The sequence below is a fragment of the Corvus cornix genome, chromosome 18, assembly GCF_000738735.6.
Source record: "Corvus cornix cornix isolate S_Up_H32 chromosome 18, ASM73873v5, whole genome shotgun sequence".
In the NCBI taxonomy this organism is placed as follows: Eukaryota; Metazoa; Chordata; class Aves; order Passeriformes; family Corvidae; genus Corvus; species Corvus cornix.
The window spans coordinates 2020172-2038794 of NC_046347.1; the positions used below are offsets into that span (position 1 = coordinate 2020172).

Below are 18623 nucleotides of genomic sequence, written 5' to 3' on the forward strand. Positions count from 1 at the left end.
CTTTACTGGTAGCTGAGCAGACAGATACTTTGCAAGTCACCTTTGCATGTGAAATTGTCAGTGTCACTGGCTGCAGTTTCCCAGAGGAGCCTCCAAGGTGTTAATCTTCCAAATCGCTGAAATGTCTTAGCAGCTTGTGTCCTGATAACTTTTGTAAGAATAACTGCAGCAGTTCAAAGAGCCACCATGACCAACATCTTGGCAGTAGGTGCTACAAGGCTTTTAGAAAGCAGTGGCTGAGTTAAGCTGCTGCCAGCTGTGAACACCTGCCACCCCCACAACATATCCACGGGCTCTGGCTGTGTGACAGGATGGTTCCCCACGGTGTGAGCCCAGCAGACAGTGCTGTTTGGTAGAGACAGAGCCTTTCTTTAATTGGGAATGGCCACAGGCAGGAGTGGAAAAAGTCTGTCCTAAGGATGGATTTGCTGTTGGTGAGTTTTGTGCTGTTTGTGTCCTGGCTCTCTGGCACTGTCATGGGAACTCTGGAGGTTGGGAGGTTGGCTGGCCAGCAGATGTGCCCCAGGCTCTTACAGCCATGAGCAACAGAGACCTAAAGTTCATAAGCAGTGATAATGTGGTGAGAGATCTGGTCCAGCACAATTCAGGTCTGTGTGGTCACAGCAATTCCAGTAAATTTACATCCTGTCCATGTACCAGTGTTGTAGAGTTCCTGGCTGGCTGCAGTGTTTGCCTTGAAATTGCCATATCTTGTTTAGCACAGCTAAAAAGAAAGAAAAATATGAATTAGAGCAGCCTTAGAGATGTTATTACTTCTCTGTGGTTGTGGCAGGACTGTCAAGTGTTGCTGAATCAAAGTTCACTCTTTCTTTCTGAATTATAGACAGTTGCTGTCAAACCTGATGATGTGTATGCCATGAACCCACCTAAGTTTGACAGAGTTGAGGATGTGGCCATGCTGACCCACCTGCACGAACCTGCCGTCCTCTACAACCTCAAGGACCGCTACAGGTCCTGGATGATCTATGTAAGTTCCTTCTTCTGGCACAGGAGAAAATACAGCTGCAGGAGCTGGACTTCAGTGCCACCTCTACTTTTTTCCTGCAGACCTACTCGGGTCTCTTCTGCGTCACCGTCAACCCCTACAAGTGGCTGCCGGTGTACAACCCGGAGGTGGTGTTGGCCTACCGAGGCAAGAAGCGCCAGGAGGCCCCTCCACACATCTTCTCCATCTCTGACAACGCCTATCAGTTCATGCTGACTGGTGAGCTTTTCTATTTTGACCAGACTCAGAGTAAAAAAGTGTGTCAGAACCACTGCTTGTGCCAAGTGCCATTCCATACTGCCATGGCTCTGTCACCTTTGCCATCTTTTGCAGAGTGCTTGGTCTGTGTAATACTGCAGATTATCTGCTCGGTCTTTATTTTCAACCCTAATTGATGCAAAACCAGCTCCAGACGGTTTTCCCCATCTCCTGAAATATTTTTTTTTATTTTTGAAGCACTGTTGTGCTGCACATTATCTGTATTTCTGGTCTAAGTACTAAGCTAAGCAGCATAACTGGGACCTCTGCAAAGGGCAGTTGCATTTGGACAGGACACACTATCTGGGAAGTCCCTGGGCAGCACACCTGCACGTGGCTTTGAGCAACAGCAGGCAGATCCAGAACAGAGCTGGTAGAAATACTGTCACCAAAATACATGGTTTTAATTTGAATAAAGTCCAGTCCTATATTAAACGTAATAAAGAATGGTAAAGACAGAAGCAAAAACAAGTGCAGGATGGAGCACAGGAGGAGGAGAGAAGACAAAAAGTGGAGTATAGGGAGGGAAAGAGAGGAGGAGAGCAGACCATGCACATTTTCCGTTTTGCCTGCAGAGATTTTGTTTCATTCCCCCTGATGGACACCAGGTCACAGTTAGTGCTGAGAACCAGCACTTTCCCTACAGCTTCTCTGACTGCAGGTATTTTTCCCTTTGACAGATCGTGAAAACCAGTCTATCCTGATCACGTAAGTGACACTTCACTGTGCCATAAATCGAGTCTCTCCTGATGGGAGAGAATTTGCTGAAAGTCCTTGCAAGGAGTTTAAAAGATAAAGCGAGACGTCTTATGTAGTTTCAATGCTTCCAGATAGTTGTTTATTAAGTCTTATCAGAGGAACTGAGCCACCAGCGTGACCCAGGTACAGCATGGAAGGAGGAAAAGTAGGAGTGAGAGCGAGAGAGCCATTACCAAGATTTACACAGCCTTTTAAAGATATTTTAGCCAATAGTTACTAAAAATGTACATTATTTTCACTTTCTTACCAATTATTCAGTAACACGGGCAGGAACTGCAGAATTTTCTATCCAATCAATCCAAACTACTTTTACTGCAGAACATGGAGTAGTAGAAGAAGGAGAAGAAGGTTTAGAGAACAACAACAATCCTCCATTTTGATATTTTTTACTCTTATCTATTTACTATAAAGAGAAGCCTAAAACCTCTAAATTTTTCACCCTATGACAATCTTACATCGTAGTCTATCACCTAATTCACACCACTGTATTTTCTAGTTGTTGTCTGACTGTTGGTAATTTTTTCCAAGGTTTGAAGCTAAAACAGTGTTGTTCAGGGGGGTGGGAACCCTTAAAAACAGGCAGAGAAATATTCTAGGCACTCTGGGTTCCTACACGCAAGTGCATCTGCCACTTTGGACTTTGTCTCCAACAAAAAGTGGGCAGATTATTCTTCACTCTGGGCTTCCTTTCTGCAGCGGAGAATCCGGTGCTGGGAAGACGGTGAACACGAAGTGTGTCATCCAGTACTACGCCACAATAGCAGCCAGCGGGGATCCGGCCACCAAGAAGGAGTCCCGGATGAAGGTGTGAGGAGGAAGGGCTTGGTGAGGGGCAGCTCAGGATGTTATCCCCTTGTGGCTGTGGACAGCACTGGTGACACACACTTAACTCAAAATATCTTTTATTAACTTCAGCCACTCTTCGAAAGGCAGTAGGACCAGGGGCTGATGTGCAGTTAGCACCACAACAAATACAAGCCACCAGAGCTGCCACTGATGCTGCCCAGGTGTAGCTTTACCTGGACTGAAACCAGGTCTGCAGGATTGGTGCCCAGGAAGAATCAGAGGCTCATTTCTTAGCATGGATCAATCTGTCCCTGTGGTTGGGACCTGAGAGCTCTGACTGTTTGGGAAATTCCGAATAAGATGACAACAAGTTATTTGTTGTTTACCCCCGGCACTGGTTCTTGGTGCTGGAGTTGAGGAGGTGCTGCAGCAGCAGTGTACAGCTGAAATGAAGGGCATGTGGCTGTACGTGTAACCAAGCCATAGAGTCACTTCTTCCTACCACATAGCTCATGGTGTTTTTCATTAATTATTCAATTATTCTTGCAGGGTATGCTCAAGGATCAAATCCTCAGTGCCAACCCACTGCTGGAGGCCTTTGGGAATGCCAAGACTGTGAGAAATGACAACTCCTCACGCTTCGTGAGTCATCCTGTGTCTGTCTTTCTGCCCTCCTGTGTTTCTAATGCTCTTTGCCTGCTTGTTAGTTGTGACTGCAAGCCCCTTGGCTGGGAAAAATGTTCTTGCTTACCAATTCCTTGTTATTTATGAGATGCTGATGTATTAGCAGCTGTTTTCTGCTCACACTGCTGCAGCCCCTTTATCTATCTTTATATATTGAAGCTAATTCAGACTGATTTGGTGATGCTGTCACTAAGACGGAAGAGGTAAAAATACTCTGAGATTTCTACACTGACCACCACCTTTTGTCTGCTTGCCAGGGTAAATTCATCCGTATCCACTTTGGAACCTCTGGAAAACTGGCCTCTGGTGACATTGAGACCTGTGAGTAACTGGGGGGAGGGCTGACAGCTTCGCTGGAAAGTAAAGAACCTGAAAAATGTCTGTGTGCATACATGTTACAGACTTGCTGGAAAAGTCAAGAGTCACTTTCCAGCTGAAAGCTGAGAGAAGCTACCATATCTTCTACCAGATCCTCTCCAATAAGAAGCCTGAACTGCTTGGTAAGGACAGCCCTCACCTGGTGACATTGAGTAAAGTCAGTGTGGGAAACATCTCCCTCAATGTGCCAGCTCAGTGACAGAGGGTCCAGTGGCACCAGGGCACAGTGCCCTGTGTCACATGCCCCCAGGTGTCCCTTTGGCAGTGCCTCAGTCTGTGCAGAGCAGGGATCACGTGCTGATTTACATCCTGCCCAGGTTCCCCAAGCTGTACTTGTGTCTCTGCATAACAGGGTCACACTAGGGCTTACTCCATCTCCATTTATCCTCCCTGGGTAAGTTGTAATACAATCTGTGTGCAGGTGAGGTGCAGGGGTGGCCAATGTACTCTGCCTCACACCTTGCTATTCTCAGTGGTGTGGAAATTCCAACTTAGATGGGCCAGATCCTGGGAATACTCTTCATTAGAAAGGTAAGCAATTCTGGGTGCAGGATGGCCAGCTACCCTGATCTACAAACCATTTATCTGAGCTTTTCGTCATACGGGGAGAAGTTATTTCCTGTTTCCAGCACAGCCCCTCTGACCTCCCCCTTCCCACTGCCATGGCATTCCCTACCCATGCCCCACGTCTGTCCCTTTTGCCACACACTCAGCTACTGCACTCATCCTCGGTCCACTCTGCCCATCCCTCCCAACTACCCACAGAACATTTCCCAAGGTGGAGCTCCTGCTCCCACCCTCCCACTCTGTGCCCTCTGACTGTTTACCACCTCACTCTTCCCTCCCCAGGGAGATTGCTGTGTCTGTACAAGGACAGACATATTTACCCTCGGTGTACAGAGGGCTTCCTCTTCTGCACACAGCCCCACCACACAGCTGCATGCCTGCCCCTCTCCTCTTACTCTGCCATAGGATTCAGGACTGAAAATTACTTGGGAATTTTGGCCTCAGTTAGATGGAGATGAACACACATGTGTGCATCACTCATGTGCACCACAGCACCCAGCCCCAGGGGGTGCAAGTGCATTCAGGGATTAGTGTGTGTCATGTATGAGGATAAGCACAAATGAGCCTTATCTAAAGGCCTCTTTCTTAAAAACTATTTCTGTGGATGGCCTGTGTTCTGTGTCTGCCAGTGCTGAGTGCTCAGCTCTGGGTTCTCGACATTAAAGTGGAAGGACTGCTCAGCCAGGGGAAGGCAGATGAGAGGCTTTACTCTGTCTTTCTGGTCTCTTAATAGAAAACCAAGAGTTTGGGATGCAAAAGGAAGGAGAGCCTGTGAAACCTTGCTGAGCCATTGTTCCATCTTCACTGCCAGGCTCTGGCTCTCAGTCCTGTGTTTGCCTTTCAGAGATGCTCCTTGTCACAGCCAACCCATATGACTATCCCTTCATCAGCCAAGGGCAGATCTCTGTGGCCAGCATCGATGACCGGGAGGAGCTTGTAGCCACAGATGTGAGTACAGTTAGCAAGGAGAGACAGTGTCACTTTTACTCTCACCACTGTTAAAGCCAGCTGATCTGTCTGGTGTGTAGGCAGCCATTGACACTTTGGGCTTCAGCCCTGATGAGAGAATGACGATTTACAAGCTGACGGGGGCGATCCTGCACTATGGAAACATGAAGTTCAAGCAGAAAACACGTGAGGAGCAGGCAGAGCCTGATGGCACAGAAGGTAACACCTTCATAGCTGGGAAGAGAACTATTTCCAACTGTTTCCATGCCATTTTTCACTAGAAATGGAGGGAGTCTTCCAGGAGAGATGCAGTTGTTCCTTGACAAACATAAAAAGGAGGTTTGATTTTCAACTTACCGTCTCAAGTAGAGGCACTTTGTGCATCCACTTTATTCCTGATGACTCTGCTGTAGGACTCTGTGCCTGGGGCACATTACTGTAGTGCTCTCCAGTTTCTGGTTACACATACAGACTTGTTCTGCTTGGGTGATACTGTGGAGAAGTGGCTTGAAGGGAAAAACTCTGTGGTGTCCCATCAACAGTGCACTCATAGGTTTCACCACATCTGTTGGGGCTGCTGTAGCCACTCCATCATGAGGACCAGTCCTTCAAGGCTGTTCAGAAAAGTAAATGAGAATGTTAGTCAAGATTTGTGGATGGGGTTAAGCCAATCAGGTTGCAGGTTTCAGAGTGAGCTCTGGCTGGTTCCCATGCCCTGTGTGTGCCTGAGCTAAGAAGAAAGTATTTCAAGTTATTACTTTGTTTTCCAGAGGCTGACAAAGCAGCATATCTGATGGGCCTGAACTCAGCAGACTTGCTGAAAGCTTTGTGTTATCCCCGGGTGAAAGTGGGAAATGAATATGTCATGAAGGGCCAAACAGTGGATCAGGTGAGTGTCAAGGAGCAGCAGGGACCGTCCTCTCCCTCAGGAACAGGAATGGGTGCAGGTCACAGCTGAGAATGGTCGGGACCATTAAGGGCTGTTAGTGCACTGGGTGGGCTGTGTAGGTGGGCATGGTGAGGGGTGTTTTATCCTGGGGATGCACTGGCAGTGCCCTGACAGGTGTGTGACCATCTCCCTGCAGGTGCACCAGGCAGTGAATGCCATTGCCAAGTCTGTCTACGAAAAACTCTTCCTGTGGATGGTTGTTCGCATCAACCAACAGCTGGATACGAAGCTGCCACGACAGCACTTCATTGGGGTCTTAGACATTGCTGGCTTTGAGATCTTTGAGGTTTGCTTTTACACAGTACTCTCGGACTTCTGCCTGTCTCTAAACACTGTTTTCATTTTGTTTGACTTCTCTGACCTTTCCTCCTTCTCACCCCAGTGCTGCCCTCAAGAACAGGGCAAATCTGTCTGAAGCTGCTTCTGCCTTTGTAGATCCATCACCCGCTTTGTAAGAGAAGAGACATAGTCTTGAAGCTGCTGTCTCTCTCCCCACAGAAGAGAGTATCCATATTTAGTGACATTAGGGCCACCCAAAACATGGCCAATGCAGGCTGCAGCAACCGTGTGCTGCACTGCTCAACTTTTCTGTAAGCCTGGACACCCATGGTATATCTTTACACTGTTACCAAAACCTGTCTGGGACAGTCTGGCTGACCTTGCCATGAGATCTCTGTGAAAAAAATGTATCAGTTTAACACTATTAACACACGTACTCAAATATTAGTTTAACAGCCTGGAGCAGCTGTGCATCAACTTCACCAATGAGAAACTGCAACAGTTCTTCAACCACCACATGTTCGTGCTGGAGCAGGAGGAGTACAAGAAGGAGGGAATTGAATGGGAGTTCATTGACTTTGGGATGGACCTGGCTGCCTGCATTGAGCTCATTGAGAAGGTGAGTTTCTTAAGCATCTTGTGCAATCACACAAATTGGATCTGTAAAGGGTTCTTTAGAGTGTTTGCACTGAGTGCCTTCAATACAATCTCTCTGGGAAACTTTCAGGTCTCTTCACCTCTTCTGTTTCTTTAAACATTACCCTTGTGATTAATTAATCACTGACTGGGAATGTATCCTGTCTTCTAAAAAGGCCCTCCCTTCCTCCCTCCCTCCCTCCCTCCCTTCCCTCCCTTCCCTCCTTCCTCCTCTCTTTGCATATTCGTTCTTCCTCAGGTTTCTCTGTCAGTTGAATTCAAATGCCAGAAAGCCTCATGCTTTTTGTTCCTTCTGAGTAAGAAGTCACTACTGTATTCTAAGAAGTTACTACACAGTTTTTGCCTGACTTCTTTTGTTTTCCACATGCTGTCTGGGGAGTTCAAAACAGTATATTAAAATCTTATGAGTCCTTTTAAGTATCTTGCTGGCTGTTCACAAAAAATCTTGCTTACCTGCTTCTCCCAGGCTAATTCTCTATAAAATACCTCCAGTACTTCAATTTTAGCATGTCTTTCACTCTGTATTATTATTGCTTGAATTCATCTTATTTGGAAACACCATTTTTCTATTCAGCCCATGGGCATCTTCTCCATCCTGGAAGAGGAGTGCATGTTCCCCAAGGCAACTGACACCTCTTTCAAGAACAAGCTCTATGACCAGCACCTGGGCAAATCCAGCAACTTCCAGAAGCCCAAGCCTGGTAAAAGCAAGGTTGAGGCCCACTTCTCCCTGGTGCACTATGCTGGCACAGTGGACTACAACATCACTGGCTGGCTGGAGAAGAACAAGGACCCTCTGAATGAAACTGTTGTGGCGCTGTATCAGAAATCATCTATGAAAGTTTTATGCCATCTTTATGCCAGTTTTGCTTCCTTAGATGAAGGTAAGCTTGGAGGATTATGTTTCCAGTTTGGGGTTTCCTACTGTACCTCTTACCTGGCATGTATCACTGTTGAGTCAGTGCTTGTGTGCTGTGCATTAGATGCACAATTACAACACTGGCAAAGGGATCTGCGGCAGTTCCTCAGCTGGACTGTCATCTCATTTTCCAGCTGAAGATGGTGGAAAGAAGAAAGGAACCAAGAAAAAGGGCTCTTCCTTCCAAACTGTCTCTGTACTCTTTCGGGTAAGTGTGTTCTCTGGCAGAGACTGCTGACAGGACAGTCCTGTCACACCTGGCTCCACAGCCACATTTTCATTTTTAGACAGGAGGGAAGTTCTTCAGCAGTAGCCATTTACTTTGCTGATGCCTACACAGGATTGTAGAATATTCACTAGAGGAGCAAGGAGAAAGTTCTGAATTTTTACTTTTCAGCAGAGCCAAATCACTTTGAGAACTGAGATAATACAGAGATTAGAAATGATCTCTGTTTTACAGGAAAATCTAAATAAGCTGATGTCGAACTTACGAACAACTCATCCTCACTTTGTGCGTTGCATCATTCCCAATGAAACAAAGACCCCAGGTAATTCATAAAACATAGAAAGGTGCAGAAAGAGCAATTGACCAATGCTAGAACAATCAGTATGTCCCCATGTTGCTCTGTCACAGGCCTGATGGATCACAAGCTTGTTCTGCACCAGCTGCGGTGTAATGGTGTTCTGGAAGGCATTCGGATCTGCAGGAAAGGATTTCCTAACAAGATATCATATGGGGATTTCAAACAGAGGTCAGTAATGACATTCTTGTGTCTGCATTGAGCCCAATTCATTTGAAAGAAGAGTCTTGCTAAACCAGTCCATGATACAGTTGTTAGGAAAGGACTATTTTAATATTTAACACTCACGGAAAGCAGAAGACATATCTAATAGCATGGTCTGTGTGGGCAGTGCCCACCCAGATGCCTTCCTCAACACTGTATGCCAAAATCTATTTTTAATTCATTCCTGTTAATCTGAATGTTTGGATATTCTTTGCTTTAAATCTCAAATTGGACACAAGCATGTTTCAGCAAAAATACAGAGGGTGGTCTGTGCACATCCTGTATTTAACAGCTATCTAATAGAGTTTTGAAGAACGTGGTTTAAATAATTCTAACTAGAAAGGTTTCACAGAGAGGAAATTGTGTTAAACCCAATACTCCTTCTTGATGAAATGTTAAGTTTAACTGGCAAATGGAGCTGCAGTAACAAAAGCGACTTCAAGAGGAAATCCAAGTTAGTTCCACATGGTCCTCTCATTTTCTGCTGGGCAAACATTTCTGCATGCTAACCTTTCTACAGCATTAGCACATTCCTTTATAGATAAAACCCCACAACCAAAAAATCTTGTCTTGGGAACTGCTGTGCAATTAAGACATTTATAAAGGGTTGCTAAATTCACCAAACTGGTGATAATGAGTGTGACACAGATGAGCAGAGTCTCTCCGTTCCAGTGAGGGCTGTAATGCATCCTTGGAACCTACTGAACTGACCTGCTGGTATTTGCTGCTTTTCTTACTGCTTTGCTATTTGAGGCTGGAGGTGTGAGTCAGACTCAGCCTTCCTCTGTATCTTCAAACTGACAGCTGTTCTTGTGGCATCCTGTGCACTAAAATGGTTCTGATGGGTAAGCTTTTTCTTTGTTTTATCAGATACCACCTTCTGAATGCCAGTGTCATTCCAGAAGGAACGTTTATTGATAGCAAGAAGGCGTGTGAAAAGTTGCTGTCTTCCATTGAGATTGATCATACTCAGTACAAATTTGGACACACTAAGGTAAATGTTTAATTTTGCCATCATTCATTGCACTGAAATGTAAGCCCAGCAACAGATGATGTCTGTTCTTTGGCTGCAGGTGTTCTTCAAGGCAGGCTTGCTGGGTGTCCTGGAAGAGATGCGAGATGATTGCTTAGGACAGCTGATCACACGGACCCAGGCTTTGTGCAGGGGATACCTCCGGAGACTTGAGTTGAAAAGAATGTTTGACCAGAGGTGTGTGTCTTCTGCCAGGCCTGGTTGCTCAAAGATGGGCTTTATTCACAGTACTGATGGATCACTTTGGTTTCAGGGAGTCCGTCCTCTGCATCCAGTACAACATCCGTGCATTCATGAAAGTCAAGCAGTGGCCCTGGATGAAGCTGTACTTCAAGTTAAAACCCCTCTTAAAAAGTGTGGAAACTGAGAAAGAACTGGCCATGATGAAGGAAGAGTTTGAGAGAACAAAAGAAGAACTGGCTAAATCAGAAACCACGAGGAATGAACTGGAAGAAAAATTGGTGACTCTGGTGCAAGAGAAAAAGGACCTACAGCTGCAAGTACAAACTGTATGTAATTTAAATAATTTTTGGCTCTTCAGATTACATCAGTTTTGTCTGATGCCAGGAAAGGGCTGAAAGGAAATCCTTTTATTTCACGTTCCAGCCATTTAATAAGCAGGTGATTTCTGTAAGTGTCAGTGCCAATGTGTGACAATGAAACACATTTCTGTTCTCTATAAAAAGGAAAATGAAAATTTGGCTGATGCTGAAGAAAGATGTGACCAGCTGATCAAACTAAAATTCCAGCTGGAAGCAAGAATAAAGGAGGTAATGGAAAAGCTGGAGGATGAGGAGGAGATGAATGCTGATCTGGCAGCCAGAAAGAGGAAACTGGAGGATGAATGCTCTGAGCTGAAGAAAGATATTGATGACCTTGAGTCAACATTGGTCAAGGCTGAAAAGGAAAAGCATGCCACCGAAAACAAGGTGCTTTTTATTTCTGCAATGTTTAATTACAGTTGCTCTGTCTATGTATAGGCTGTAAAGGTTCAGTAAACTTGAATGCTTACACACTGCTGTGTAAGGACATCTATGGGCCTGGTACTGAAGCTGGGCACCTCTGTTGTGCAGGAAAACCAACCCATAAGCATACAAAAATGCATTAAAATTAAAGTTCAGCATTGCTTTGTGACTTCTGAAGGGTTGATAGATAAGCAGAGAGATTGTAGAGTTTGACCATACAATGCAAGTAATTAAGCTCCTTTGGGAGTCTAACAACAAGTTCATTATCTGTGTTCATTGCCTATGTGAGGGCCAAAATTATTAGTGACCTTTAAGTATTTTGCTTTACAATAGGTGAAAAATCTGACTGAAGTAGTGACAGGTTTGGATGAGACTGTTGCAAAGTTAGTCAAGGAGAAGAAGGCCCTGCAAGAGGCCCAGCAACAGGCACTGGATGACCTGCAAATAGAGGAGGACAAAGTTAATACCCTCACCAAAGCTAGGACCAAGCTGGAGCAGCAAGTGAACCATGTGAGCATGTTCCACACAAGGAGAAAGAGCAAATTCTTTGGTTGTTCCATCAGTCATGTTTATATATGTTTATGTTGCAGGTTGAAGGAACTTTAGAACTCGAAAGAAAAGCATGTGTGGACCTTGGACGAGCAAAGAGAAAGCTTGAGGGAGACTTGAAACTTGCACAGGAAACCATAGTAGATCTGGAGAATGATAAACAACATTTAGATGAAAAATTAAGGAAGTATGAGAAAAAAAAATCGGTGAAAAATGTATTATTTGGCTTTAACTGGACATATTTTTTTTTATTAAAAGAACATCTCCTTCACAGGAAAGACTTTGATTTTAACCAGATGCAAAATAAAATTGGAGAACAGCAAAATTCAGGTACTCATTTGCAGAAGAAGATCAGAGAATTGCAGGCAAGAGACTTTATGTACCTACTTCATCGTTACTGTTTGCTTGTTTTAAACTGTAGTACCACGAGTAATGCTTGTCCACAGTTTGGCACTGGCTCCGTCAGACACGGGGGAAGCTTCCAGCAGCTTCTCACAGAAGTCACCCCTGTATCCCCCCCACTGCCAAAACCTGGCCATGCAAACCCAATACAACAACAGAAAGCTGTGATCTAAAGTTAGAATGAGTTGATCCATAAGTCCTTTCCTGTCAGTAAGTCTTTACCTACGATACCAAAACAGTGAAATTCAAAGAAAGTTTGTTCTGCTCATAGTCTCCAAAACAAGGTGCTTGGTGTTCTACTGTGACAAATATGCATTAACCTGAGCACTGAATTACTTGTTCCCTATTTAATTACTGATGTGCTATTACCTCGTTATATAGGCCCGTGCTGCAGAGCTGGAAGAGGAGGCTAGGAGTGAGAAAGTGACGCGGGCAAAAGCAGAGAAGCGTTGTGGTGAGCTGGCGAGGGAGCTGGAGGAAATCCGTGGAAGTCTTGAAGAGGCTGGAGGAGCCACCGCTGCTCAGACAGAACTCAACAAGAAGCGCGAGGCAGAATTCCAGAAGATGCGCCGTGACCTGGAAGAGGCCACGCTGCAGCACGAAGCCACGGCTGCCGCCCTGCGCAAGAAGCACGCGGACAGCACCGCTGAGCTGGGGGAGCAGATCGACAACCTGCAACGCGTGAAGCAGAAGCTGGAGAAGGAGAAGAGTGAGCTGAAGATGGAGATTGATGACTTGGCTGGTCGTACAGAGACCATTACCAAGTCCAAGGTGTTTCTCCTTAACTTAAGTACTTGAATTGTCAATATTTCTGTCCGCTGGGAACTTTACAAACACACCTACACAGATTCCACTTTCTTATTCTCTTTCAGGCTAATCTGGATAAAAGGTACCGCACCCTGGAAGATGAGATGAGTGAGATGAAAGCCAAACTTGAGGAGCACCAGAGGAATGTGAATGAGATGGTGATACAAAAAGCCCAGCTCCAGACAGAGTCTGGTAAGGAAGGCACCAAGATGTGCTGCAAGGATATTTTTTCCCTTCAGTAGCAAACAGATTCTCTCATGTACCATTCTCTGACCAGTTTGTTGTAAGGTCATTGAGCATAGTGCTCAGGGGAAATCTTAGAACGAAAATGAAAAATTGAGAAAAAATGTAAAATGGCTGAGGAAAAATCTGAAAAAGACAATATTGGAGGGCTACAAGAAGTACTGAGAATTCTAGAGATGATGGCATAAGCTCTAGGCACCTCTCCAAGAAAGGGGAAAGGTGTATTTCAGCCCACAGGACAGAGGATGACATGGAATAAAGGTTTTCCAGTTACTGTAAATCTTATGAAAGGAAACTTTAGGGTTTAGCTCTTGCATCACAAGGCCAATTATGGGAAACTGCTACAGCATTTTGTGTCAGTTCAGCCAGTGTGACAGCATAAAATCCTACTGCTTCAAAATTAAAATTGGGCTTTAAAAGAAACAATTAAGCAAATTTTCTAAAGCATTTGTCTTCAGGAAAAAAATAGCATCCAGTGGATCAGAACTGTAATAAGGGATACAGTTAGAATTGGGGAATCAGGTGAATTTAGATAAAGAAAGAACACCACCAAAAGCATTTTGAAGGAGTAAAATATATTGTGCAATGGTAGATGTATGTACACAATAGGAGCAACTGATAAGGTAAACAGTGCTGTGTGATTCCACTTACCTATTATTATTTTTATTATATATGACTGGTTTCAGGATGCTTAATCTGGACAGTATTGAGAACTTGTTCTCTCTTGTCACAGGTGAACTAAGCCGTCAACTCAAAGAGAAAGAAACTGTGAGGCTGCAGCTGTCCAGGAGCAAGCAGGCACTTACACAGCAGGTGGAAGAACTCAAGAGGCAGCTGGAGGAAGAGATCAAGGTAGTGTGAACCAGTGAGCACCTGCTAAGGCTTCAAAATGTATCCAGGTCTCAGTTCATTTAAAAAACACTTTTGGGAGTTTGTAAGTATTGCCTATAGTCTAACACAGTAAAATTACTCCTGGGCAGGATGTGTACAGTAAGCACTGTGTGCAGGGCTTAGGACAACTCTGCTAAGGATGACTCTGGCATACTAGAAGTGATTTAAGTTTTGGTGAATTTTTTCATGTTTTTAAATTTTAAAGCCATGGTCTGTGTGATTTCTTTAGCTTCTGTAGCCACAGGGAAGAAAAGTTACAGCATATGCCAAGGTGAAAGCATCACTTTTGGTCTTTTCTAGTGGTAGAGTTGAGAAAAGTTGGTGACAGGTAGAGGCAGCTGCCTGAACACTTACGAAACCCCAGCTCTTTGTCTTCTGATCAAGCTGCAGGAATCATATTTCAGATGTGCAAGGTCATGAGGTCGCCTGCTGGTCACAGCTAACATAAATACATGATACTATGGGTGATTTTTAGGCCAAGAACGCCCTGGCCCACGCCCTGCAGTCCGCTCGCCACGACTGTGACTTGCTCCGGGAACAATATGAGGAGGAGCAGGAGGCCAAGGGGGAGCTGCAGCGTGCCCTGTCCAAGGCCAACAGCGAAGTGGCCCAGTGGAGAACCAAATACGAGACGGACGCGATTCAGCGCACGGAGGAGCTCGAGGAGGCCAAGTACAGAATAGATGAGATGAGCTGTCCCGATGTATATTGGGCAGAACATAGACCCACTTTTAGTAGCCTGACCTAAATTATTTTCTTGGGGTTTACATATAGTCATAATTAAAATCAGACGCATAATGCAATGATTTTTTTAATCATATGCTTGTTTTATTTATGTGCCTTAAGGAAAAAGCTCTGTCAGCATCTTCAGGAAGCAGGGCAGCAGGAGGAGACACTGAATTCCAAGTGTGCTACCTTGGAGAAGATGAAGTTGAAGTTGCAGGGGGAGGTGGAGGATCTGACGCTGGACATAGAGAGAGCAAACACATCAGCAGCTGCCCTTGACAGGAGACAGCAGAGCTTTGATAAGGTGATAAGTGAGCACAGTATCTTTCAAGTGTAGCCTTCCTAGAAAGCCAAACTAACACTCTGTACATCAGTCAATGCTGAAGTCAAGGTGAATCTAACTAGAGCCACAAGGGCATGGCAGTAGGAATTTGTCCTGGTTTCAGAGACTGCAGTATTTATCTAGTAAAAAATACAGTCACAGATAAACTAACAGTTTCAGTGCCAGCAGAAAATGAAACATAATAGCCTCTCCTATGAGGAAAGGCTGAGAGAATTGGGATTGTTCAGCCTGGAGAAGAGAAGCTTCAGGGTGACCTAATCGTGGCCTTCCAGTGCCTGAAGGAAGCTACAAGAAAGGTGAGAGAGACTATTGACAAGGGCCCAGATTGACAGGACAAGGGGGAATGGCTTCACACTGACAGAGAGTAGGTTTAGATTGGATATTAGGATGAAATTCTTCCCTGTGGGGGTGGGGAGGCCCTGGCACAGGTTGCCTAGAGAAGCTGTGGCTGTCCCATCCCTGGAAGTGTCCCAAGGCCAGGCTAGACAGGGCTTAGAGCAACTTAGTGGGAAGTGTCCCTGCCCATGGCAGGGGATTTGGAACTAGGTGATCTTTGATGTCCCTTCCAACCCAAAACGTTCTATGATTCTATGATGTCTTCCAGGTCATGGCAGAATGGAAGGGGAAGTATGAGGAAAGCCAGCTGGAACGGGAAGCTCTCTCTAAAGAATCAGGCTCGCTGAACACAGAGCTTTTCAAAGTGAAAAGTGCCTATGAGGAAACTTTAGATCAGCTTGAAACAATCAAACGGGAGAACACCACTCTCCAGCGTACGTGTTTGGCTCTGGTTTCCTGTTAGCTTTCACAGACCAACCACAACAGGGTATGCTCCACGAGCACGCTCATATCTGCAGGAGGGCACCAAGTGACAGCACTCTGTCCTTCCTGTGCTCTCCATCTTAATTCAGAATATCAGTGTCTTACCAAAAGTTGTCAAGCATGTTTGTAAAGTGATGAAGCTAATAAAGCAAATGTCCTGGCTCTCCATTATCTGCTGCAGACAGTGAGGGGCGATTCTCAGGTAAAGGTAGTGACCTCAGGAGACTGAACAGCTCACGAAAGTGAGTTTTACAGGTGCCTGTCCATAGATTTAACACATGCAGGGCTCTTCCAGGCTCTCTGTGAGGATGTCTGTGAAACCCCACTGATGCCCCACTTAGCCTGCATGAGTGGGTTCTGTCTGGTTTTATCTGTACATATTGACAGACATGCATACACTGTGTACACGTGTACATATGTGTACACATATTTATGTGTGCAAAAGAGGTGCTGAATGCAGCAACAAAGCATAGAGTTCAGCTCCTCTGGTTGATGCCATTCTTCTCTCACAGAGGAAGTAGCTGATCTGACAGAGCAGATAACTGCAAATGGAAAAATGATCAGAGACCTTGAGAAAGCCAAAAAGCAAGCTGAAGTAGAAAAAAATGGTCTGCAATTAGCTCTGGAGGAGGCAGAGGTGAGCTAGTTTAAATATTACTGTAAAGAACATTCTGAACAGCTTTCTGTTCCCTTTTTTGGCAGTAGCTGTGTGCAAGGTTGATTGCCACGAACTTTAGGAGTTTCTGTGAAGTCACTGAGTACCACCACAATAATAATGTTCTCTGAAATGTTACCTTCCTCTTTATTTTCCCCCTTTTTCTTTTAAAGGCAGCCCTTGAGCACGAAGAAGTCAAAATCCTTGGTGTCAACCAAGAACTGACTCAGATGAAGTCAGAAATCAGCAGAAAGATTGCTGACAAGGATGAGGAGATTGACCAGCTAAAAAAGAACCAAGAAAAGATTGTGGAGACAGTGCAGGGTGTTTTGGACGCTGAGATCAGGAGCAGAAGCGAATCTTTAAGGCTGAAGAAGAAGATGGAGGGAGACCTGAATGAAATGGAGATCCAGCTGAGCCATGCCAACCGCCAGGCTGCAGAGACACAGAAACACCTACACAGCATCCAGGGAGCTCTCAAGGTCTTGCTTTACCTTCTGGTTGATTTATTTTTAAGCACAGTATTCGGGAAATTCATTAGGGCAAAACTGGCTCTTCAAATACAGGACACACAGCTGCACTTGGATGATGCTCTCAGGACACAGGAGGACCTGAAGGAGCAGGTGGCCATGGTGGAGCGCAGGGCAAACCTGCTGCAGGCTGAAATTGAGGAGCTGCGGGCAGCCCTGGAGCAGACGGAGCGGTCGAGGAAATTGGCTGAGCAGGAGCTTCTGGATGCCACTGAACGTGCACAGCTCCTCCATACCCAGGTAGTTTGCTTTGCTAAGACTGATGTGATTTGGGGTCCAGAGATTGATGGAGGAAGAATGAATAGTAATTGATAGTCTCTATGTGTAAGAGACCACAGACAGATACTCAAAGCCTCTCTCTTTCTCCTTCACAGAATGCCAGCCTTTTTAATACAAAGAAGAAGCTTGAAACTGATATGGCACAAATCCAAACAGAGATAGAGGATGTTACTAATGAAGCAAAGAGTGCTGAAGAAAGAGCAAAGAAGGCAATGACAGATGTGAGGATGTTACTGTGGTTTTCGCTTTGAATTTTCAAGGCTCCCAGTGGCATTGCTGCTGGGAGTTAATGCAAATACTCTTGTCACATGGTGGACAAGGAACCAGTCTGTGGGCCTGGTTGAAAAGGCTACGTGTCAGAGGAGGATTAGAGCAACAGGGAACATGTCCTGCTGACAGATGGGGCTGTTGCCATCACAAAGAACTAAACCCACATTTAGTCAGTTGAAAACAAAATAACTTTCTTCAGTGCTGCATGAAAACGTAATCCACAAAGAAATCCTGCAGTATTGAAACCAGTAAATTGGCTAAGGTATTTGAATAGTTGTCTTTGCAAAATCCTATTTAACAACTTTTCAAATGAGAATTGTAAATTTCCATTCAGAATTGGTGCTAAATCCTCCCATGCAAGACCTGTGAAGGTCAGCCAGGCAATAGGACTGGTGAGTCATGGGACTCTTTCTGCTAATGATTTTTGATGCAGAGGATCAAACAAAAATCTCAACACTTAGATAGATTATGTGGAATTAAAATAGAAAGAAAGTTTTTCAGCTTGCTTGTGAAAAGGGGAAAAAAAATGAAATAGAATCTCAGAATCATTATGATTGGGAGAGATCTCTGGAGATCATCCGTTCCAACCCCCCTGTCCGGGAAGGGTCATCTGCAACAGGTGACACAGGAATGTCTCCAGAGGGAGACTCCATGCCCTCCCTGGGCAGCTGTTCCATGCTCTGCCACCCTCCAGGGAAAGAAGCTCTTCCTCGCGTTGAGGTGTTACTGTGTTTTAATAATTTTTATTCTGTTTGATTAAAAGAGAAAAAAACCATTACAATGAATTATACACACATACACGTATCTATTTATATAAAACTTCTAGTGCTCACATTTTTCAATTTAGACCTTTTCAGATATTTTGCTGCCAAAGCAATTTGTTGAATTTTACCTTAATTATAAGTAATGTCACTCAAAAAATATTTCACCGAAGTGCTTAATTTTATTGTGTAGGAATGCAGTGTTTGAGAGCAAAATAAATCTTAGTTTGTCTTAAATAACATAAATTAGTCTGCAGTAAAGCAGACTTCTCCCATCCTTTTCCCTACTATTTCATGTCATGTTTTTGCCATTATCATGTCAGGGAAAAAACAAAACAGGGAGTGGGGTGGCAGGAATGGTCAGCAGGACACAGG

The 18623-nt window shown here is 44.8% G+C and overlaps 1 protein-coding gene across 5 annotated transcripts in view; it reads left to right on the top strand.

The window, feature by feature from the left end:
• The window catches only part of LOC104695638 (myosin-3-like), a 29183-nt gene that overhangs the window by 7076 nt on the left and 3484 nt on the right, over nt 1–18623 (top strand). For 4 of the 5 annotated variants that reach the window (XM_039562324.1, XM_039562322.1, XM_039562321.1 and 1 more), the window contains 32 exons: nt 845–988; nt 1069–1225; nt 1945–1972; nt 2720–2828; nt 3359–3451; nt 3751–3814; nt 3895–3993; nt 5283–5386; nt 5467–5605; nt 6157–6275; nt 6472–6621; nt 7063–7233; nt 7846–8155; nt 8325–8398; nt 8651–8738; nt 8825–8942; nt 9846–9969; nt 10049–10185; nt 10262–10517; nt 10695–10937; nt 11307–11483; nt 11564–11887; nt 12306–12695; nt 12797–12923; nt 13708–13826; nt 14341–14537; nt 14712–14895; nt 15539–15704; nt 16266–16390; nt 16582–16890; nt 16975–17178; nt 17313–17438. In XM_039562324.1, coding sequence (XP_039418258.1) covers nt 845–988; nt 1069–1225; nt 1945–1972; nt 2720–2828; nt 3359–3451; nt 3751–3814; nt 3895–3993; nt 5283–5386; nt 5467–5605; nt 6157–6275; nt 6472–6621; nt 7063–7233; nt 7846–8155; nt 8325–8398; nt 8651–8738; nt 8825–8942; nt 9846–9969; nt 10049–10185; nt 10262–10517; nt 10695–10937; nt 11307–11483; nt 11564–11887; nt 12306–12695; nt 12797–12923; nt 13708–13826; nt 14341–14537; nt 14712–14895; nt 15539–15704; nt 16266–16390; nt 16582–16890; nt 16975–17178; nt 17313–17438 — 5175 coding nt within the window. The remainder of the gene's footprint in view (nt 1–844; nt 989–1068; nt 1226–1944; nt 1973–2719; nt 2829–3358; nt 3452–3750; nt 3815–3894; nt 3994–5282; nt 5387–5466; nt 5606–6156; nt 6276–6471; nt 6622–7062; nt 7234–7845; nt 8156–8324; nt 8399–8650; nt 8739–8824; nt 8943–9845; nt 9970–10048; nt 10186–10261; nt 10518–10694; nt 10938–11306; nt 11484–11563; nt 11888–12305; nt 12696–12796; nt 12924–13707; nt 13827–14340; nt 14538–14711; nt 14896–15538; nt 15705–16265; nt 16391–16581; nt 16891–16974; nt 17179–17312; nt 17439–18623) is intronic. The other variant, XM_010409561.4, reaches the window with a different exon arrangement.